General features: G+C 50.0%; 1 protein-coding gene across 1 annotated transcript in view; it reads right to left on the minus strand.

Moving 5' to 3' along the window:
- Positions 1-839: 839 nt before the first annotated feature.
- Positions 840-23,177, minus strand: part of BCR (BCR activator of RhoGEF and GTPase) — a 114,368-nt gene continuing 92,030 nt past the window's right edge. Inside the window, exons 15-23 of the mRNA XM_080937537.1 lie at positions 20,665-20,762; positions 19,202-19,333; positions 9,588-9,647; positions 8,479-8,588; positions 7,507-7,646; positions 5,156-5,290; positions 4,198-4,303; positions 3,722-3,884; positions 840-3,383 (exon numbers count right to left, since the gene is read on the minus strand). Of these exons, the coding sequence (XP_080793663.1) occupies positions 3,294-3,383; positions 3,722-3,884; positions 4,198-4,303; positions 5,156-5,290; positions 7,507-7,646; positions 8,479-8,588; positions 9,588-9,647; positions 19,202-19,333; positions 20,665-20,762 (1,034 nt within the window). The 3' untranslated portion in view covers positions 840-3,293. The remainder of the gene's footprint in view (positions 3,384-3,721; positions 3,885-4,197; positions 4,304-5,155; positions 5,291-7,506; positions 7,647-8,478; positions 8,589-9,587; positions 9,648-19,201; positions 19,334-20,664; positions 20,763-23,177) is intronic.

Raw genomic sequence — 23,177 nt, forward strand, 5'->3', positions numbered from 1 at the left:
ATCATGGCTGCTGAGGCTTCTCAGAATCTAAGTCACCAATGGGGCAGTGAGAGTCTACTCTGAGCAACCCTGTCACTCCTAACATCCCATAACCTCTGTCATTGGGAGGGTGGTGATGAAAGTGATATCCGAATTGCTCGGGCTCCCCATTCTTGGCCATTTGCCATTTTTATCAGGTGACCCTCATTCTAGGAAGCACCGAGGTGACTTGATAGGGACCCTACGGAAGATAATGTGATGGCCTACAGGATATAGCTAGGCTCTTCCCTAGCTGTCACCATTAAAGAAGATCCGGCAGTACATGCTTGCTGCCACTAGGTGCGTCTTCCCTGTAATTCGGCAGGCCTCCAAGGACAGGGCTAGAGGCAGCAAAGAACATGCAACCTCTTCTGCACGCCATTCAAAGACAGGGTCTAGCTGCCTCAACTTACAATCCCAGTAGGCTAGGGGGTTTGCAACAGGGGTGTGGCCATGGGTGAGAACCAGGGAAAAGTGAGACTGGTCAGCCACCCTACTGCCATCTCTCCCACCTGCAGGGTCAAGACTCCATTTCCCATCCTCAGCCAAGGCGATGGTCCTTGCCCAGACTAGTCTTTGTGCTTGAGGACTTAGCTGCTACTCCGTATCTTAAAGCACTTCCCACAATGGTGCATGCAGACCCCTCCTCCCCACTGGCTTGACTGGACAGTGAGAGCTCTGTAACACTGGTTCTTCCCTATGCTTGCTGGTCCTAGTTTTGTCAAGCCCCAGAATGCAGGGGTTGACAAACTCAGAGGCGACTGACCGACCCAGAAACCACCACAAACCGAAGTCGTCTCAGGAAACTTTAATGAGAGTGTCCGTGGTCCTTCCGGCACACAGTAGTACAGACAGCTGAGCTCAAAAGCAGGGTTGCAGCCAAGAGACCACCCACCCACTGCAGAGACAAGGCTACCATCAGGAAAACCCACTATGCCCAGGACCCAGGTTCCCAGGTAAGAAAGTATCGCTTCTTCCTTTAGAGTCTGGCAGCCACGCCTGGTGGGCAGTCACATCGGACCCGGGCATCATTCTCTCTGCAGAAGGAACTCTGAGTCACCCCACCCCTGGGACACCACATATTTTCTTTGCCAGCTTAGAGGCCTGCAAGGTGTGAGGCAGTAAGAGAGGCAGCCCCAGTCACTGCCACCATGGCCCGATGGCGGAGGAACACTTTTAGAAGGATGCTCAAAATAACACAAAACCTATACAAAGTAAAGCCAGGCAGGGCGCGGGCCAGGGAATGTACATTGGCACGTTGAGATATTGCTTTCCAGTTCAAGGTGACAGACGCAAATCGAGAGACAGAGGGGTGGGGAGGTGCAGAAACAACAGCGGGGTTTGGCTTCTCTCAGCAGTGACCTCTTATAGGTCAGAGACATGACATGAACTGGAATGGGCAGCCAAACTACAGGCACCTACTGGGTCCAAATATGCTCAGGGGCAGACCAATGGGTGGCTCCGCTGAGGAAAAAAAAAAAAAAGGTCAACACTGTATGTAGACAGAGACCCTGTAGGGTCTTTTGTTTCCTGCCCAATACCTTAGGCAGGTTCAAGAGCAGACGGGAAGGGAACAATGGCTCTGCCTCTCAGGGATCCCCAAGTGCTGTGGGGTTGATGGATGCCTTTGGTAGACATACCCACCTTCCAGACATGGAAGGGGCCGTGGAGTATGTGACCAGGTGCAGGAGTCCTCAGGCGACAAGCAGTCTGCAGGAGTCAAGTCTGCTATCAACTTTTCCCTTCTCTCCTCATCCGCTCCAAGGCCCTCTGCATGCCAGTCCTGGCTGCCCAGAGATGCTGCCAAGGCTGGTCCTGAGCTCACGGCGACTCTGCCTCTGTCTCCTAAGAGTGGGATTCTACCCTTTTTAAAAATGATGCGAGGATTTATGGGGTTCATTCTTGAAAACAATCAGTGATTTTTTTCCCCCCCTCTTTCTCTTTTGCTAAGTAGGGTGGCCTGTAAGAGACTGCCCTGACCCCCGCCCAGCTACAGGGAGGGAAGTGGGAGGGCATCAGGGGGGCTGGCCTTCAGTCTGCTTTGGGGCGGTTGCCCCTATCCCCAGGCCTGACTTTCCTAACCTTCTTCCGGTATTTCTGATGTTCCAGAGACATCAGAAATGACTCCAAACAAAAAGAAAGTCGGCTCTCGAAGGAAGACAAAATACTGCCTAGACACGGCCCGTCCATGGCGTACATTCTAGTATCTTATTGGGTGTTTGAATCCATTAGGAAAAAAAAAATTAGAAACTATGTATAAAACTTAAAAATATTCAAGTATCAAAAGCTATTTCGGATCAAAGTATTAAAACAAGCCACTAGAGGAAGCTGCTGCTTCGAAGAGAGTCTAAGAAAGGTAACCAACTGGGTCGGGTCTGCTCGGTTGGGAGCAAGGAAAGGGGGTGATCTCTTATGTGGGGCAACAAGGGACAGAGACAGCAGTCAGAGGCAGGCCAGAGAAGTCGCAGCCTTTGTAAGACGGAAGGGAGCGCAGGCGATTAGCATCCCCCCACAGAAGGAATTGCAAGGTGCGCGAGGACCAGAGTCTCCTTACCCCACGCAGGGTCCCCGGACACTTCTGGGCCTCAAAGGAGCACGACTCCAGAGAGGTGAAAAAATGGCCCGATCAGAGTGCCAGCAAGCAGGAGCCTGACCTACTTCTGCACAGACATCCTTCCGGGAAGACAAAGCAAGCAGCAAGGGCTGACCACGTTACAGTGCTGATTCAGCGTCTCGGACCCTGTCACACATACAGCTGAACTTCCGAGTCGGGGAAAGTGAAGGCATCCCCATCTATACAGAGGGACATGGCTGCGGCCCCCACACTATGAAGCAGCAGCAGTGTTTATTCAAGACACAATAGTAAGGGATCTGATGGTGCCCCTATTCCCCAGAAAGGGTGCATCGGAACAAATGATCCAGTAGAGATTTTTCTTTTTTTTTTAAAACTCTGATAAATTAGATTCATAAAAACCACTCTCCTCCGCCTCTTTTCCCTTGTCCACAGGCTTGCAGATGGGCTGGCTTGGGGTGCCCTCTGGTGGCAACAAGGGAAAGGTACAGTCTGGGGCTTGCAGACACACCTGGATTCGTGCAGGCCCCTTGGCCTTTTGCTTTGGGTACTTGTCTCTTGGCGGACGGCCCAGAGCTTTGGAATGGCTAAATTACACCATGAGAAGGGTCCCCATTCCCACTCCGTGGGTGGGTTCTTTTGTCACAGGTTTCCAGGTCATTCTGTAGGCCTCTTAACGAGATGTCTGACGCCAGCCAGGCTTTTAGACTTCAGTGGAAAACAGGATGCTCTGTCTCTTGCTGTCAGGGGCAGGGATGGCCTCCAGCTGCAGGAAGTACAGCAACACTTGGACCTGTTCCAGCAGAGAAGGGAGAGGTGAACATGTAAGGGGGTTGCAGGAGGGAAGCCTGTCTTGGCTCACACAGCTCAGGAACTAAGAGACCCTGTTGGTGGCAAGACCTGAGCCTGAAAGACCAGCAGGGCCTGCTGGCTAGATCCTGCAAATCTAGCCAGGTCCAGAAGGGATAAAAGTAGCTAGAGCCCTTCCTGCCCCCCTGTACCCCCTCCCCCAGTGATAGCAGGCAGGCTCTGTAGTTGAGGTGGGAATGGCTCATGCTGGAGTAGGCTGAGGTTGTCTATCCCCCAAAGTGTCAAGTCAGGGAAACATGGGCTACAGCTTGTTTCTTCTACCTGGGACATGACCTCCAGGGACCAGCTGTCAGTCATGGTGATGGGCTGGCTGGGGTTAGCAGGGAGCTTGCTTTCCTTCTCTGAGGGCCGAAGCAGCGTGGGGCCAAAGACCGTGGCGAGGTTGTGCAGGGACATCTTGTTCACCGTCTCCTTTTCAGCTACCCTGTGAGGCCAGAGCAGAGGGTGTTATTCCAACATCACATTCAGGGCAGATGTAAAGATTCCACCCCCGGAGTCTGAGGAGTCTGGGAACTAACTCAAGGCCAGTGGGTATCTGGGACAGCCCTGGGACATTTGGGGGCGAAGGTCAAATTCAAGTGCAATGCTGGCTGTGGCTTAGTGTCATGGTGCCAAGGAGAGGGACGGCACTGGTTCTAGTCCCGAGCATGGAAGTTAACGGAAGACTTGAGAAGGAGGGAAGGCCCTTGGCGTCTGGTTTCCTGGGGTCTGGGGCTGCACGAGAGAACAGGTGCTACCTTTTCAAGTGGTCCAGAAGGAAGAGGAAGGTCAGGAGGTTGGCTTCTGGGAGGGACAGCAGGAGGTTGAGCATGCAGCTCTCCTTTGCAACGGGGTCTGAAAGAGCTACAGAAGGAGCGGGGTTTAGGTTCCAGGGTCAGAGCACATTCCAGAGACCTCTCCGTGAGGATGTCAGATCCATGGCCTGGAGTCTATGCGGGAAGACGCCCCCAGCATTGTCTTGGGTCATGTGGTTAGACTAACTGCCAATGAGAAAGATCCTGTGATTGTGGTTTGGGTAGCATGGAAGATAGCCAAAGAGCCTTCTCTCATCTCAAAGGAGCAACAGCATCCAGGCACCCGTACACCAGGTATCCTGAGAGCTGATACGTATGGGTAATAGGGTTATGCTGGGGGTGCGTGTGGGGAGCACCTGTTGGCTGCCATAAGTACATAGGAAGGCCCCTCCCCCCAGCCCCTGGGAGCTTCCCTTATTTACATGTGTGCTCAAGGGGCCCTTTCAGACCCGAGAGGCCAGGTCTTGTGGTGAACCAGCCTGACAGGTTGGGTCACCCTAAGGGTGAGGTAAGAACTATGTCTACCTCCTGTGTTGGTTGGGCACCATCGGAAGGTTGACTAAAAGTCAAGGCTGGGTTTGAATCTCTGTTTGACTGGGCCAGGACCTGGGGTCAGAGCGTTAGGGGTTCCTCCTGGCCTGGTAAGCTCTCTCCACTCAGTGCTGCCTACGCAAAGGAGTATTGTGGCTACCAGGAACACATCCATGGCCACACAGACTGGTTACCCTCTGGCCATTGGCTTGTTTCCCCCCTACCGCCTGTACTGCACAGCCAACCGTCTCAGGTTAGGCTTGAATGTGGGAGAGAGTAGAGGGGAGCAGTCTGAGTCCCTCTTCTAATGGTAAACGGGAGCGGTCGTGAGATGCTTGCTTCCCACACGGTCGGGGCCGTCGATGCTCACCAATGCCTTCTGCGAAGTTAGGGTAGAACTCATCAGTGAAGAGGGGCTCGGGCAGCTCTCGGAAGTAGAGCTTCAGCGTGCCGGCGATGGCGTTCACATCCATCTCGCTCATCATCACGGACACATCCTTGTTATCTAGAAAGAACGCAGAAATGGAGCCTCCAGGTGAAACCCAGGTCTGGGCCTCAGCAATCGGCCTGGGCTAATGCAGTTGTCACCAGGCTGATAGGTGTGTGTGCCTGTCCCCTCTATGTGGTTTGTCTTTCCATCTGTGGTGGCTGGGTCTGGGCAGAGGTGCTGGGAGATAAACGTTTTCCACACCTTTGCCCGTACCTCTGCTCTGCTCCTTGGAGGAGCTCTCTGGCTGCAGAGGCAGAAGGTTGAATTAGTCCATGGAGCCTGGGTAGGAATTGTTCTGTATAAAACAGTTGCTCAGGTGGCAGCGTCTTCTACAGGAAGGCACTGGGGCTATTTGGGCCACTTAATTAAAAACCACACTGGGTGTTTTCTTAAGACTTAGGTAGCCTCTGGTTCTTTGCACCAGAGAGCAGGAGTAGTAGTTTTAATGAAAATGGCTCCAACAGACTCATAGGAGAGTGGCATTATTGGAGGTGTGGCCTTGTTGGAGGAAGTGTTTCTTAGGGGCTGGGTGTTGAGGGTTCAGTAGCTCAAGCCAGTCTCTGTGGCTCACTTTCTTTTCCTGCTGCCTGCCTATCCAGATGTAGAACTTTGGGCTCTTTTCCAGTACCATGTCTACCTGCATGCCGCATGCTTCCTGCCATGACAGTAAATGGACCAAACCTCAGAACTGTAAGCCAGCCCCAGTTAAACGCTTGCCTTTTTGGAAGTTGCTGTGGTCGTGGTGTCTCTTCACAGCAATGCAAACCCTATCTAAGACAGAAGGCCTGCTCTGGTTGCTCAGAGAAGCTGAGAAAGGACAGTGAGTCTCATCAAGGAGTGCTGGGTTCTTGTCCCAGGTCAGGATGGTGGTATAAAGACTCTGCAGGTACAACATCCCTACTGAATCTTGTTTCTGTCTGCTTGTTCTTTGACGATGCTGGGGAAGGAACCTGTGCTGGTTGGTTTTGTCAAGTTGAAACAAACCTCTATGTATCTGAGAAGAGGGAATCTCAAGGGAAAAAAAGATGCTTAGATTGGTCTGCTGGCTTTTCTTGGTGGATGATTGACAGGCAAGGGTCTAAACCATGGGGGGGGGGGCGCGGGTACCCACCATCCTTGGATAGGTGGTCCTGGGTTATATAAGGTGGAGACTGAGCAAGCCCCGAGGAACAAGCTAGTAAGCAGCATTCCTCCACAGCTTTTGCTTTAATTTCTGTGTGCTCAGTTCCTACTCCGACTTCCCTTTGTGACACGCTGTGAACTAACTGAGTGTTGTAACCTGAGAAAAACCCTTTCCTCCCCAAACTGCTTTTGCTCCTGGTGTTTTATCCCAGTAATAGGAAACCTTAACTAACTAAGACTGGTCCTCTGAGGGTCTCAAGGTCCTTGCTTAGCATTTGGGACAGTTCCGTCTCCCTTACAGAGTGGGAGGGGTTTCGAGCCAGGCAGAAACAAGACGGCACCAGGGCATATCTAGGCCATTGTCCCACATCGTCCTCAAGTAGGACAGTCAAATTATACTGGGATTTAGCATCTGTCCACTCCAAGCCATCAGACAATATCCCAAAGACAGCCACAGTCCAGCTCGGTGGCTCTGGCTAGATCTTTGAAGGATTTGCTTCTTTTAAAAAGAGCTACCTGTTATTTTTATGTATCTGTCTGTGCCTCCATGAGTTTATGTGCACCAGGTACACGCAGGAGCCCACAGAGGCCAGAAGACAACTCTGTAGCTAGAGTTACAAGTGCTTATAAGCTATAGTGTGGATGCTGGAAACTTATCCCGGGTCCTGAGCAAGAGTAGTGTGTGCTCTTTCCTAAGCCACCTGCCCAGTCTCTTTCTCTTTTGTGAAAGTTTTAGGCAGGGCCTGAACTCCTAAACCCAAGCAATTCTGCCTCAATCTCCTGAGTAGCTGGTAATTACAGAGAGGTCAACACCGACATGACCAGACCACAGTAGCTCCCAAATCTTTTTATTTTGTTTATTTTCTTTTGAGACAGGGTCTTACACTACAGCCCTGCCTGGCCTTGACACTGCAGTAATTCTCTTGCCCCTACCCCCCCAAATACTGGGCTTATAGGTGTGCTGATTATTTATTACCCATCAATCAATCGATCATTTATCTGACACAGGGAATCACTACGTAGCTAAAGCTGATCTGGAACCCATTAGCGTGATGTGCTGGACACTTGGGGAGTCCCAATGTGGACACCGCTGCCTGGGAAATACTCACTGATATCAAAGGCTGCCTTCAGAGCCTGGATGTCTGTGGCCACTCCAGACACTCGGTAGATGCCCACCTCCTCCATGCCCCGGCGCTCAATCTCCTCCACACACTGCCGCACAATGTAAGGTACTTTGGACCTCTCTCTCCTGCAGGGGGAAAGGAAGGTGTGTAGGGTTTGCGGGCTTGGTCAAGCTTCCCTTCCTGTTATGAGCTCTCAGGTATGTTGCATGTGTTTTATCAAAAACTTTCTAAGAACCAAGAGCACCCAATTACATTGCAAGTTACCTATGACCCCGTGGGGAAGGTCGTGCCATGTTCGTTCATGGCACTGGAGGGCACTTGGCACACCTTACACACCTTACAGATGCCAGGTTAAGCACTCTGAGCTAGATGGAGACATGAGCTTAGTTTTACTTATAGCCGGACTCAGAAGCAAATTCTCTCCAAGTCCTGACATGTGGTTATAGGGGAGACAAAGGGGGTGTTTTCCTTTCCAAAGTGCACATCCTTGTTTTCTGGAAAGAGCTAGAACCAGACTGTGTCAGCGCCTGGGTCGTGAGTGTGTAACCAGTACTTCATCCTGGGGAAGTGAACAAAAGCAGGGAGGAAGTGGCCTGTCTCCCCTAAGAATTACCCCAAACCAACAAACAGGCATCTCTTGGCAACGGGCTCACGACAAAGGGGCAGAGGTTCAAATTATTCCACAGGATCATGGGATCACAATACACTCCAAGTGAGGGAGGGAAGCAGGTCCTGCACTCGGGCAGTTCCTGACCAGGAGGCGAGAGCATTCCTGAGCTAGTGAGTTAAGATGCTTTTGCAATAAACCAACCGAGGTGGCTAAGCAAAGATCCACCATCTGAGTCTTCCCTGGGGCCACCTCTTCACTCTGCACCCTGAGAGAACAGGCCCAGTCTTTCCCTCAGATGTGCCTGCTAAACGTCCTCTGTGGATGAACCCACACTCCTCACCACTCACTTTGTGACCACAGCAATCTTGACACCGAAGACCCCTGTCTGTTTGCGGGAGGGCATTCTCTTCAGGCTGAATTCCCTGCTCGTGAACTTGACGGAGAGCTTTACTTCAATCTGCAGAAGAAAAGAAAGGCGTGAGTCTCGCCTGTTCTGGACTCTCATGGGAGGAGATTCCAGGGTCCCTGAAGGTCCTGTCTCAACAACCCTATCCACCCTCAGAGCAAACAGGTCCCAAAGTGGGGTGGAGCGAGTCCCTGTGGGTCAGTAAGAGCCACGCATGGTAAGGGGCATAAAGGATTTGCTTTCCCAGAGTTTCCTTCCATACTGTTTATCCCCACCTCCTTTAAAGTAATAATTTTAAAAAAGCAGACAGGACTAGATTGTGTAGTGCACATACTTACTATATGTACAAGGCACTGGGTTCAATCAATTAATTCAAAGTATAAGAACAGAGCAAAAGAAAGCAAAACAACCAAACAACACGCCCCCACACCCTCCCCAAAAGGAAGAAACTATTTTTCTCCAACCACAAGACAGAGAATAATTCAAACATCCTAATCTGAAAATCTAAACTGTTCCTAAACCTGTAAACTTTCCAAGCTCCTGCACGCTACATGCGGAAGATTCCACACTCAACGGACCCCCTGATAATGAGCTTAGATGCATAAAATTATGTCCCCACAGCTATGCACACTAGTTTCATGTTTACATTCGGGACCCCTGTCCAAGATTTCTTCTGTACATGCAAATATCCCATAATTAGAAAAAGAAAAATAAATCTCTAAAACTGCTCTAGTTCCAATCTTTTTGGATACATTTTTTTCCTGAGACAGCCAAAGACTACAGCAGTGGAACATAGGTGGTCTGTGAGACATGCTGGGTCCCAGGGTCCCTAGCTCCGCTGGCCTTTCTTTCAGGATGGCATGCAGGGTGTAGGTGGCAATCGGACACTGACTGTTCCTGCTCTGGTGAGGTTTCCTTCCCCCCTGGGGCCCTCTCTCCTCTACGGCAATCATCTGGGCCTTGGCAGTCTTATGGTTGCTCCGGATGGAACGGGGTCTGCTTTAATTTGCAGTGAGAAACAGACACACACAGAGCCCTGCGGGCGCTTACTCCGTTCATGTCGATGACGGTCCGCTGCCAGTCTCTGTCCTGTAGGGTTTGGGGGTCCAGCTGAAACCAAAAGTGCATGATTATGAAAGGTCCTCAGATCGGGTTGGAGCTGTGCCTGGTAATGGGCAACGCTGCTGCTGTTCTATCTTCTACACGGAAAGCAGAGCCCTACTGCGGCCGGAGGGTGCCACAGTTCACAGCCCTGAGCCCTGTCCCCGATCCCTACTCCACATGGAGCCCAAGTCCTACTTCCCTTTGCCAGAGGCACTGCTAGGTCTGAATAGGGTCAAACACCTGGTTATAATGGCCAACTTCAGTGGCTGTGAGAGGGAAGGGTGCCAAGAGATGCCAATCATGCTTTCTCCCTGCACTGTGCCCAGAAGCATACGGAACAACACCCCAAATCAGATGAAGCCTCCCTGTGCCCCTTGATCTCAGCAAACACCGCCCAGCAGCCAGCTGATAGGAACCTACTGTTTAATGTCACCTAAATAAGTAGTCTTCAGAACTGCCACAAGCCCTTCACCCATGGAAGCTCTGCCTCCTGTTCTGATGACACCCATTAGCAGTCACAGGAGGCTTTGGAGAGGACACTAGCTAGGCTAGAAAAATAAGCAATGGGAGGCTTTGGAAAGCACACCATCCGGGACTGAGGGTGGCCCGGTGGTTCAGCTCTTCCTGGCAGGTACGAAACCCAGGTTTTTATCTTTAGTACCCCAAAATCAGGAGACAATCAAGCAACCTTTACTCCCTCCAGATTCTTTCTGCAAAGAAGTAAGCTCCTTTCAGGGTGGGAGTCTATGGTGTCTGGGCAGCTCCCTGACCTGGCTTCAAAGTTCCTGGTGGGAATCCCAGGACCTACTTGTGTCTTGGCTGCCCAAGGACAGTGCCTCTTCCTTCTTCAGAAACACACTAAGACAAATCCTTCCCTCCCCATCTTAGGACAGTAATTATAGAGACCCCTCTCCCCTAGAGACCAGGATCAACTAAGGTCACAGATAACCAGTCCAAAGACCAGGTGAGGTTGAGGAGAGCAGCTGTCTGACACATCTGGGTGTCTGGGTCCCACCCCTCCCAGCCCTCCTGGGGATCCCAGGTCCTGACTGGCCCACCTTGCCCCTGCACACCAGACAGCGGATGTGAGTCCACAGGGCAGTGCCTCGGGCACACAGCTGTTTTTCAGCAGAGGTTATCCGGCTCCGGCTGCCCCGGCTGGGGTAGAAAAACCGAATGAAGCCCTGCATGACGATGGGGGTCGGGCAGCAAGAGGCTTGTGGAGCTGGAGCTACAGCCAAACAGCAGGGCAGTGGTGAGTTCCTGGCCTCTGCCTCCTTTTGAACAGACTCCCAGGGAAGCTCCACCCTACAGCTGGGCCAGCCAAGGTCGGAGTTTCCCATCACCCACACATTCCACTTTGTTTTGTTGTCAGTATATGGAAAAACCAGGTCCTGCTCCAAAGTCTATTGGTTACGGGAATTCAGATAAGTCACACAGTCTCTTCTTACGTTGAGTCTCCTTTTCAAGTGGGTGGTTTCCGGTGGTCCAAATTTAGAGACACTGAGTAAGGCGTGTTACTGGTTGCAAGCCGTAGTGTCTTGAAAGAATGCCTGAATGGCCTGCTGATATTCCTACATCACATGCACTGCCTCCCAAGGAATCGGGGCAGAGAGCATCCTGAGGATTAAGCGTGTTGCCTGCAGGCGAGCTGCTAGAGCCTTCCTGATCTGGACAAGGTTCGCTCTCAAGTGTCGAGACCTAATATCTAACCCTCCTAAGGCTGCTCCTGTTTGTTCCCCACATTGGTGTCTGAGCGTTCAACCCTCACAGCAGCCTCGAACTGGTGGCTCTGCCTCAAAGAACAGAATGTGCCGAGCAGAGCAGAAACCTTGCAAAGGTGTAACAGGACAAGGAGGGCTGGCCTGCACGGCAAACATGAAAGGCTGGCATGCTTTCCCATGCAGCTAAACGTTTCAGAGATATAAACAGGCAGGAGGCTGGGCTGTGGAAAAACTGACGGCCGAGGGGAAGCCGAAGCCCTCGATGGTGGTAGTACGGTGCCCCGGCTCCACGCAGGTACCAGGCAGCCAGCATGTGTGTTCACACGGCAGTCTCAGAAGGGCAATCTGTATCACTGGGACTCAGAAGAACAGCTATGGTCAGTGGGTCTGGTGGATGCCTGGAAGGCTGCCTAGTCTATACCAGGACAAGCTGGAGAAAGCCCACGTTCAACCAGGGCAGGCACTGAACTGGGGCCGAAGCCCCTGCTACCCACAACTGGAAAACAATTGTCCATATTGCCTTAGACCGAGCAGGTGGTCACAGAAGCAACCAACCACCGTAAGTGTGAAAATAAGCCCAGTGGCCAAAGAAACAAAAACGTGGGCTGTGACAGGGTAGTTTTATTTAGCTACTAATGATAATACTAATACTAATAATAATAATAATAATGATAAATAATAAATATAACCCTTTATAACAGTCATCTGGGTGTTGGCAGTGCACACCTTTAATCTCAGCAGAGGCAGAAGCAGGTGGATTCCTGTAGCCGGGCTACAAAATGAGTTCCAGGCCAGCCAGGGTTATACAGACAAACCCTGACTCAAAAACAAAATAAAACATCCCCCACCCCATCGTCAAAAAAAAAAAAAAGGAGATTCCCAAAAACCTGCAGTCACAGAAGACTACCTCTGGCATGATTCTGTTGATATAAAATGTGGAGAATGGATACACACATCTCTAAAGACAAAAGCTAAAAGCTATTCTTGCCCAGATGGCTGTGTGGGAACATGAGACATAACTCTAACAGGACACACAGGTCAGGAGAGATGATATGAGAGGAGAACATGGGACAAGACAAGACTCTATGACTCAGTGTGACCTTCATCCCCAGGAAGAAACGGGGCTACGAGAACCTGGCAGCCTAGAAAGTTGACAAATGGAGATGAGAGACTGTAAGAGGGCACGGGGAAATCTCTAACGGGTACAAGGCTCCAAGAGGCCTGGGCTTTACCGAGTCTGATAGTCTGCTTTGCATGGTGACCTCAGGTGAGGATGGTGCTTTCAGGACCCTGTGCCTGTCCCGGCCACATGCCGTCAGGCTGATGAGTGGTATCCTCCTAGTTCAAGCATTCTCTGAATCCTGGGTAACCGCTGGCCTTGGGATATAAAACTCGATGTCTTCACCTTGGGCAATCTTTCCCTGAGGATAGACCTACTGTCCTTTCCTGTGACGGTCTCCTTATGCCCATACCTGGCCCCTCCATCAGTGATATCTGAGGATGTCAGTGTGACCTTGCAGCAGGCTGACCCTGGCTTTTGGCACATCTGCAGTATCTTTCTTGAGTCTCTCTAGAGATAATGAAGCCTGGGGACAAATGTCTTCCTGTTATGGCATTCTTGGGAGCCTGACATATAGGTCCTTCCTCATGAGGACAACACGACAGGCCCTGATGTATGATGGCTTTCTTTGTTTGTATCACCCACAGAAGCATGGGCCTATCTTGAAAAGGTCCTGTGTGTACGAACTGCATGAGAAGGCTCATGCTCCTCTTGCTGGTGACTCTTTGAATAGCTGTCACCATCCTGGTGACCATGTCCCGAGTCAGTGCCACCATATCCCTTTCTCTTTCTTGGCGTGTGGATCTAATGTGTCCCGGGTTCAGGAAGATGGAGTCCTCTACTCTTTCACTTGTGGAATTCCCTCCCACCCCCCATCTTTCAGGAAGAGAAATGGGGATCTGATAAACCAGCTGGGACAGTCGTGTAACGGGTAGGGGAAGAATCCAAAGACTCAGGCTGTGGACTAAGTGTTCATTAATTACCATTTACGGAGCAAAAGAAGCAAAAGAAGTCAGAAGAGTCTGGCACTCCCAGTCCGCGGATGTGCGTGAATGGTACCATCAGAGCCTCGGTTTCCATCCTGGCCTTTCTCATGGGCCCCACTCTCCTGCCTGAGTCTGGACTTCCTCCTGTCCTCCCTTTGGCGGTATTCAGGATTGTATGAATCTTCTCCATCTCAGCATACAGCCTCATCTCACAGGACACCTCTCGGCTCAGTTTCTGAGCCTGGGCTGCCATTCCCCAGCAACTCCAAGCAGCAGGAGATGGGACAGCTAGGCGCCCATTCCATATGGGAGGTACTGACATCATCGGGAAGCCTGGCTCAGGGTGGCTGGCCCTGAGAAGTCACAGATGGGTTTCCCAGCTATGCCTAACCCAGAGCACAGTATCCGCAGGTGAGAAGTCAGGAGGCAGGAGAACGGAGCCAAGCTGAGTGTCAGGTCCTGATCCGCACTACTGTTCCTCCCGCTTCCTTCCTCCTGGGATCACACGGACAAGCCCTTGTTGCCAGGAGACAGGCCAGCCGCTGTGTAGACGGGCATGAGTCATCTAGACCCTTTTCAAGTGCTTTCCTGTGTAATGAAGTTCTCAAGGCCACTCATCTCTCAGACCATGGGGTGACGGGGGGGGGGGGGGGGGGCTGAAGCAGGATCCGGCAGTCTCCGGTGGCTCTTCACTGACAATGACGGTGACAAAATAGTAACAGTAATAACAGTCCCAAATGCTGACCGGGTCTGGGTGATACGTCTCCGAGCCACAGACAGTGTCTGCCGCTCTGTCAGATACACAATGACACAAAGCTGGAAGGGTGAGGGGCTCTGACTCACTTGGGTCACACGGGGCACAACAGGGCTGGGGGGTGGACAGAGACTAACCTCTTTACCAGACTGTTCAGACTCTGAGCTCTGTTCAACATGGCTTCATTCCTGTGCAAACTCCCAATGTGAGTAAGAATCCTGTTAAATCAATTTGTTAGGAACATATACCCTGTGTGTGTATATTTGGGTGGGTGCTTTATTTTGTGTGTGTGTGTGTGTGTGTGTGTGTGTGTTTGTGGAGGACAAGACCAGCCTCTGGAGTCATTTCTCAGGTGCTAGTTACCTTGTTTTTATTGAGTGAGTTAAGGTCTCTCACTGACCTGGAACTTCCCGAGTAAGTTCATGACCTGGCTGGCCAGAGAGCCCTAGGGAGCTGCCTGCCTCAGTTTCCCCAACACTGAGATTACAAGTATTTCGTCACACTGGGCTCCCCCACTCCTACATCCATACTTCCTTCTTTTTCTTTTTAAATGTGGACTTTGGAGACATCATGTCAGCCTCCGTATCAACCAGGCCTTCCCTCCCTCACACTCACGCCACCGCCATCATCATCACCATCTTGACAGTATCTCATCATCATCATCACCACCACCACTATCATAATTCACTACATGGCTGTGACTAGCCCTGACATCGTGGATTTCCTGACTCTATCTCAAAAGTCCTGGATTATGGGTGCACCCTCCCATCTTCCATATTTAGTTGGGTTCTTTGGCTCCTACCTTTCTCCAAGTAATGTCTGCTCACCTGACCTTCCTTCAGGGAAAAAAAATGCCATTGGGCTGGTCTAGCCAGAATCTTCCTCACTCTTAGTCGTCCCCACTGTCCCTTACCCTGCTTCTTGGCTGCAAATTTCCACATGCCTGCGCTGTATCTGGAGTTGAGCCCCGTTCTACACAAAGGTGTCTCTTCCCTCTTGGAAGTATCCTGGGTCTGTCTGTCTTTGCTGCCCCCGCTGCCTTCTGGCACAGGACATTTCTCTTCTCGTTGCTAGGCTGGCGTGGGGCGCTCGGATGCCCCGACAGAAAAGCAAATGCAGTATCACAGCGAGGGGGTTTCAAAGGAGCTTGGTTTGGTTAACTAGCTTTGATCACTTCCCGCCGAGACCCCTAGCTTCCTAGTACTTAGAGGTCCTGGTTCAAATCCAACCGTTCCCAAGAGTCAAGGTGAAAATTCAAGTCATTTGAGTCAACAACTAGTGGGGCCTGAACTTCTTTTTGCTAACTTGGTAAACCCACAGAGGGGCCGGGCACCCAGTCTGTTGGCATTCTTGGGATCACCCTTGTATAGGGGTCACCCCTGGTTCTTCCTCTAGCCCCAAGCTCCCAGAAAAAAGACTCAGACTGAGAAATCTGTTTACAAATACCCTGGCCATATAGCTAGGCTCTTCTCTCCACTTAAAATATCCCATTTATTTTAGCCTATGGTTTGCCACACAGCTGTGCTCAGGTACCACGCATTCAGCGTGTCCCATCTTTCCACAGGATCTCCTTCTCTCTCAGAATTCCCTCTCTCTTCCTGATGTCCCGCCTTCTATTTCCTGCCGAAACCACAGGCCATAGGCTTTTCAATTGACAGGTGAGGCATCCATGGAATACACAAGATGTTCTCCCTTCACCCTCATGTGAGCTGGGTAACGGAGGCTTCAAGAGAGTACCGGGACCTGGGATATGTATGAGGAATGCCTGGGTTGTGGGCAGATGCCAAGGAGAAGGAACAGAGCAATGGGTGCTGGTGCTAGCAGGTCCCAGACAGCACTGCTCACCACAGGGCCTGAAACATTGGGAGAGCATCTCCTAAAATGTCAAATGGCTGTTCTCCAGGACTTGCTGCAGTTGGCGTAGCAGCACACTGGTGATCCCCGCTACTAAGGAGGCGGAGGCAGTTGGCCTGTCTGCGGAGTTCAAGGCTCACCTAGGCATATCAGCAAGACTGTTTCCTACTAAAATAAGAAAGGCACGGGGGCTGCAGGACAGTGGGAGAATGCTTGCTTGGCAGTGTAAAGTCCTGGGCCCACTCCTCCCTTCTCCTATGAAACACGGACTCTGAGCATGAAGAAGCGACTGTGTTAAAATCTGGATAAACACATCCCTCAGTGTGACAGTCTGGAGATCGTGGGCGCTTTCAGAAGTGGGGCCTAGTGTGAGGTCATAAAGTCACTAAAAGAGCTGTTTTGGGGGAGGGAAAGCCCTCACGGGACTCCTGAGTTCTAGGGAGGTAGTGAGGACAACGAGTTGCGAGATCAAGCGTGACCCCCAAGCCCCCTGGGTTCCTGTTTCGAGACGCAATCTTCCCTTTCTGTATCATCAACAATTCCAATATGATGACCGTCTCAGCTCTAAACCTGAGCTAAACAAAAGCCATTTTCTCTTAGGGATCGACCTCAAGCATTCTGTTATACCAGAGAAACAGGCCGACACAGCACACAACCAAGGACCTGCACCCTGCCAGTCATCCCACCTGCAGATGTGCCAACACTATGTTATTTAATAAGACCGAGAGTGAGTCAGGCGGATCTCTGAGTTTGAGACCAGTCTGGTTTACAGAGTGAGTTCTAGGACAGCCAGGACTACAAGGAGAAATCCTGTCTCAGAAAACCAAAACCCAACCAAGCAAAGGAACAAAACACCACCATTACCACCACCACCATCAACCCCCAAAGACCAATAGTGGGGCTAGAGAGATAGCTCAATTGGTAAAATCACCTACTGCTTTTGCAGAGGACCCAGGTGTGTTTGTATCACCAACATGGAAGATCATAGCCACTCAAGTTCCAGGGGATACGGTTCCTTTTTCTGGCCTCCTCAGGGACCAGACACATATGTAGTGCACAGACATACATGCAGGTAACACATGCATAGGTACACAGAAGATAAAAAAAAAAAAAAAAACAAATAAATCTGGCCAGCGGAGGCGGGCAGATCTCTGTAAGTTCAAAGACAGCCTGGTCTACAGAGCGAGCTTCAGGACAGGCAGGGCTACACAGAAAGTTCCTGTCTTGAAAGACCAAAACAAAACAATCTGAGAACATCCTTAATGTCCAAGGACAGTGTGGCTGGCTCAGTACAAAGGCTGTGGCTTCAGCGTGGCAGGTTATAGACAGCACGTTTAGAGGAACATTTTTGTTTTCCAGTCTGCTCTTGGTGTATGGTAATCCCTTGGGGCTCCAAGCCCCGAGTTCCTGAACACACTTGCACAGTTAAAACCAGGCAGCATGGGCTGGAGAGATGGCTCAGTGGTTAAGAGCACTGGCTGCTCTTCCAGAGATCCTGAGTTCAATTCCCAGAACCACATGGTGGCTCACAACCATCTGTAATGACACCTGATGCCCTCTTCTGGTGTGTCTGAAGACAGCTACAATGTACTCATATAAATACAAATTAATAGAAAATTTATAAAACCAGGAAGCAGCCTCCGTCTCTTAGGACCCTGACCTGGAAGGGGAGACAGAGACTTCCTGATTTGAGTGAAGAGAACGTGGGTCCTCCTCTCAAAGCAAGAATGGATTTAGGGGAGCTTATCTATCCCTTCTTTACCCTTGGCACAGGGTGAATTTTACTGCCTCTAGGGAAGGAAGCTGGTGCTTGTGGGTATATACTGCGCTCTCAAGGGTTTCTGGTTGTCCTTTCTCCTCTTAGTGGCCTCACTTGAAGATAGAAAAGTCTAGATAGTACGGAAGCCCTGACACCCACTTCCACGGAAGGAGGTCAGATAGAAGTGTCTGGGCTTCATGTAGGAAGATGTACCATAAGGATGGTGAGAGAAGAGGCAGGAGAACTGCCCGGAAGCTCACAGCCCAGCAGCAGAAACAAAAGACCCTGCTTCAAGGCGAAAGGAGCTGTCTTACGGCTTCTGCATGCATACTGTGGTAGGCTGTGCTTGCATGTTCAATAAATAAATAACACCCTCTCAGTATGCTACACCTAGACCTTAAATCACTAACAATCCAAGAGCTAAGAATATAGCCTTGTGGCAATTTTTGGTATTCAAAGATGACTATGTTTAATCTATACAACAAGAAAACTGGACTGTTTCCATGTTACGTTCTGTTCTCCATGTACTTTATGCTTACGGTAACTAGTGGGATTTCAATGCATACCATCAAACCTCTAAAAGAATTGCCAAAATGCTTTTAAAAATCTGTACATGTATCTCTCTTCTTTAAATAAAGTTGTAAGGAAAAATAAATAAATAAATAGACAAATAAATGACTGACTCTAGAAAGAATTACAGTGTAAAAAAAAAAAAAAAAAAAAAAAAAAAGAACCCAAAAAGTAGTAGGTACTAGAACTTTTTATTTATTACTCTACACAGTCCAGCCTGGCCTCAAGAGACACCAGAGGGAATGCAGCTGTGCGCACCACAAACTGCAGCAATCCAGATGTTCTCCTCGCTATTCCTGCAGCACTGTTAGGTAGAGCCACAAAAAAACCCCTTGGAGCTGGTGGTGTCTGCCCTGGTGATACTTCTGGGGCTGTGTAAAGTTTTGAAGGGACCGAGGGACAAATGGCCCTTCTTCAGGACTAGGAACCCTGCACTGAGCCTGTAGGGACTCATCCTCTTGGCCTTCCTGAGGGGCTCTGGGGGAACCACCTGTGTGTACACTGTTCAGGAAGGCAGCCAGAAACTGGGTCTATACCCCAGAGAGAAAGTGAGTAGGCTTTGGGACTCTTGCTTTTTATACAACCCATTTTACCTCAGGGCATCTACCATCTACCTGTGGGCTGCTGAAACACACACAGTAACTATGGCTTCAGCTGCAAGAAAATGTTTTTGACAAAAAAAAAAAAAATCTTTGGGAACAAGACAGTATATGATCGACAGAGAAAGAAGGAAGGACCCATGACAGAGCTGGCTATCCACTCCATCCCAAGAGTTAGGCTGTTTTAGCAGCCTCACATGGGAGAGATCATGGAGCATTCGGTTGGGGGGGCGGGTAGGGTGGGGCAGGCTCACCTGGACTTGACCTTTCCCCATGAGCTTGTCTGCGCTCTCACCATCCTCCTTCGACAACTTCATTTTGTTGTAACACTTTTCATAGCATAGTATCCGCAGGGTCTGGGAGCCTTCCAGCTCTATCTCAAACTCCTGTGGTTCCCCCAAAGAAAGAAAGTTACCCGTGAACAAACAGGTCCAGCCAAGTATGTGGCAGCCCAATGTCATGTCTGAATCATGGCTGGACAACAAATGGTACCCCTCATTTGGTCCTGGGACCTTCTTTAGCATCTCTGTGGGCATCTACACTGCGGGTCTCTGACCGGATGTTTCTGGAAGCTTTTCAACCCTCTCAAACCTATTTCAAACTCGATATACCAGCGTCTAACTCCAAAGGATAGTCTTGAGGCCAACAGCACTGGGTGACTATTAGAGATCGTTATTTCATAAGTTTGGATGGCCGTACCATAATAAAAGACACAAGTCACCATTTATTGGTGAAAATCCACAGAATCTAACATCAACGGCAGCCTCTGGGTGATGCAGGTTTTATTGATGTAGGCAAATTACATCATACGAGATTTTAACAGGAGGGAACTGTGATGGTTTACATATGCTTGGCCCAGGGAGTGGCACTATTAGAAGGTGTGGCCTTGTTGGAAGCAGTGGGTCACTCTTGGGGTGGGCTTCGAGACGCCCCTCCTAGCTGCCTGAGGATGCTCAGTCTATGGGGATACTATGTAGCAAGGCCTGGGATCTGGTCCCACAGCTGTACCACATCAAGGTAGATCAGACCAAGCTGCCTAGTGATTCACAGTTCACTCCTCAGTGGGCAAGGGCTGGGAGGCAGCCCTGTAGCTTGACTGCTCCACCTGTGCCAACTAAAGCAAGGTTCTTTAGGGGTTTCAACGACCACAGAGACCGGAAGTGGCAGCTTACAGGTCTGAGGACTTCATGCACGCTACCTCTTGTACAACTATTTCACTCACAAGATCCAAGGTCTGGGGAGTACAGACAGGAGACTACGAAAACCTGCTATCTCAAGAAAAACACACAGAGGCCCTTGGAAACAACCAGGGAGGTCCAGGGAGCTGGGCTGCAGCCCTACAGCTCTGACAAGCAGAGACTGAGGACTTCAGAAACCAGAACAGCCAACCACAGGAGCTCAGTCTAGCTTCTGAGAAAAAATGAAAACACAACCCTAACAATACTGCCTGCAGCAGGAATGGGAGTCCTTTTAAAGTATTCTCTTTAAACACTGCTCTGGAAAAACAGGTTCCTTCTGTGCTGGGGAGGGTGGGTGAGACTCTCCGGGACCGAGAGATAAGATCTCTTGGCTGTAACACACACTTTCCTCCCCCCAACAACCTCTAGGAGATTCCAGGAATGCTGGCAACAGTGTAGCTTTCTTTCGGGGAAGCCCTTAGGGAGCCCCTGAGGATTAAGAACTGTGGAAAACATCCTGGTGGGAGCTGGCTCCTCACCTCGTTCCAGTTCGGCTCCGTAGTGTCCCTGTAGACTCGAGTCTTCGCTTTATTCACAAAATAGCCAAAGGAATCCACCTCCAGGGTGCAGTACAGATCTGTGAGAAACAGACAGGGAAAGTGTGACCCATCTCTTATTGCCTGCCTCTTCTTAGGAACAGGTGCTATTTACAAAACTCAGGAAAAAAAAAGGGGTCTGTCCTTCGTAAAATAACCCAAACAGAGGCTGGTGCAAGCCCAGCCCCTCATGCAATACTCTTAGCCCTGTCAGACCAGACGAGTTGGGAAATAGGACTTCTAAAAACATCCACTTCCACATCACTCAGCATTGGCTGCTAAAGCCCCTTCAGTAACGGGGAACCTATGCTGGGTGTGAGGGTGGAAGGGGACCGAGGCACTGGCAGCCAGGGTAGGGGGAGAGGTGCTGCAGGGAGAGACCACAGCAGACATCCCTTAGGAAGCTCCCATGATCTGAGCAGAGCCTGATATGTCACCAAGCAGAGTTAGTGCACAGGAAGTTCCACACCAGTGCAGGGCACAGGAAGAAAAGGCAGCACCTGTCTGGCTGTGAGTGTGATCTGGCCAACTCTAAGTGGCAAAGGACAGGTAGAGGGCGTTCTGCATTTTAGAGAAGGTTGGAATGAGGATAAGGCAGGCCATGTCAAAGATCTAGTGGCATATAGGCCAAGATGAAGTGCCATGATGGGTAATGACATTTGACTGACAGGGCAAGGGGACAGTATGGTGGGACAGGACAGCTATCAACGACAGTGCCAAGAATCCAAACAAAATACAGATTGAGACACCAGTGGAGGATGACATTCGTCTGACAGCAAAGAGTCACAAAGTGGAACAGAGGTTGCAAGTGACTAGGTCTGGCTTGGGAATATTAAGTTTAAAGAGTATGGCATCACACAGAAAAGTACCGTGGGAAGTCAGGAGAGAGAAGTCAGAGCTGGAAAGGCAGCGGGGGCATCATCTGCCCTGTTACTCGATGAGCCCTGGGGGAAGGCCTGGTAAGGAGGAAGATGCTCACCCAACATCCATCTTTGTTAATTTTAGCAACTTGTTGGCTGTAGGATCCTTTGCAAACAAACCACTGTGAGAGATTATCTAACTAAAGATGCAAAGACCTTCCCTACACAAGAGTGGTATCTTTTGACCAACTTGACTAAAAAGAGAAAGCAAACTAGGGTAAGCATTTATAGCCCTCTACTTCCTGAATGGATACAATATAGCCGGCCGTCACAGGCTCCCACTGTCATAACTTCCACACTATGAAGGACTGTGAGCCAAGATAACCTTCTCTCCTTAAGCTGCATTTGTTGGGATGTCTGTCCTAGCATGAGTGAGGAACAGGGCTGGGGTAGGGTGAGGTACTGGTGGCGGGAGTGTGAAAGTGTATATGTTCCTATGATAGATCTGATTATGGGTCTAGGACTTTGAAACTGGTTTGTTGGAGGAATATGGAAGAGTCTGGAACTTGGGGTTAGAAATGTCTTTGAATGCTGTGAGCAGTTCAATGAGTCATTCTGGTTGGAGACTGGAGGACCGAAGACCCAGGGAAAATGAATAGTAGAGGCCTACCTCAGTAGGTTTTAAAGAGTAACCAGGAGAAGCCATTCAGGTTATGATATGGCAAATATCCAAGCTATGAATGAGGTTGAATTAAAAAAAAAAACAGATTAATTTGTTTCATGGAAAAAATTTCACGGAGAGATGACATCTAGGCTTTGGCATGGCTACTGTCCACTGCTCTTATTGAGACATAGAAGATGTACGGCTTGCTAAGAAAAAGGGGTTGAACAGGTTTAAAGCTGTAGCCAAGGCCCAAGGTGAAAAATGTGGCTGTAATTGTTAAAGACAAACCTTATGCTTTGAACTGGGACAAAAAGAAAGACCCTGAGGTAAAGCAGGACCCCATGCATTGTAGTCTCCAACGTGAAAATGCAAATTCATTTGAAAGGAGAGTCTAAACTAAGCATGATGGTTTGAATATGCTGGCCCATGGGAAGTGGTCCTATTAGGGGGTATGGCCTTGTTGGAGGAAGTGTGTCACTGTGGGGGTGTGCATTGAGGTCCTATGATTAAGCTCCACCCAGGGTAGAAGAGATTTTCTTCCTGGCTGCCTTTGGATCAAGATGTAGAACTTTCAGCTCCTCCTGCACCATGCCTGCCTGGATGCTGCCATGCTTCCTGCCTTGATGATAATGAACTGAACTTCTGAAACTGTAAGTCAGCCCAATGAAATGCTTGCCTTTGTAAGAGTTGCTTTGGTCATGGTGCTTCTTCAAAGCAATGCAACCCTAAATAAGACACTAGTGGTGTTGCCAAAGGGTGGAACTGCCCAGTTTCCCCAAGGTCAGTGCAGAGAGGCTAAGGCAAGAAACTGGTACAAAGGGGCCAGGCTTCATCCCAAGCTGACAGCAGAACCATCTACACGATACTGGTTTACAGGCATGAAAGCTGTAAGACCGAGGGGGAACATGGGAATCTTGCACAATGGTTCCAGA

The sequence above is a fragment of the Micromys minutus genome, assembly GCF_963924665.1.
Source record: "Micromys minutus genome assembly, chromosome: 25".
In the NCBI taxonomy this organism is placed as follows: domain Eukaryota; kingdom Metazoa; phylum Chordata; class Mammalia; order Rodentia; family Muridae; genus Micromys; species Micromys minutus.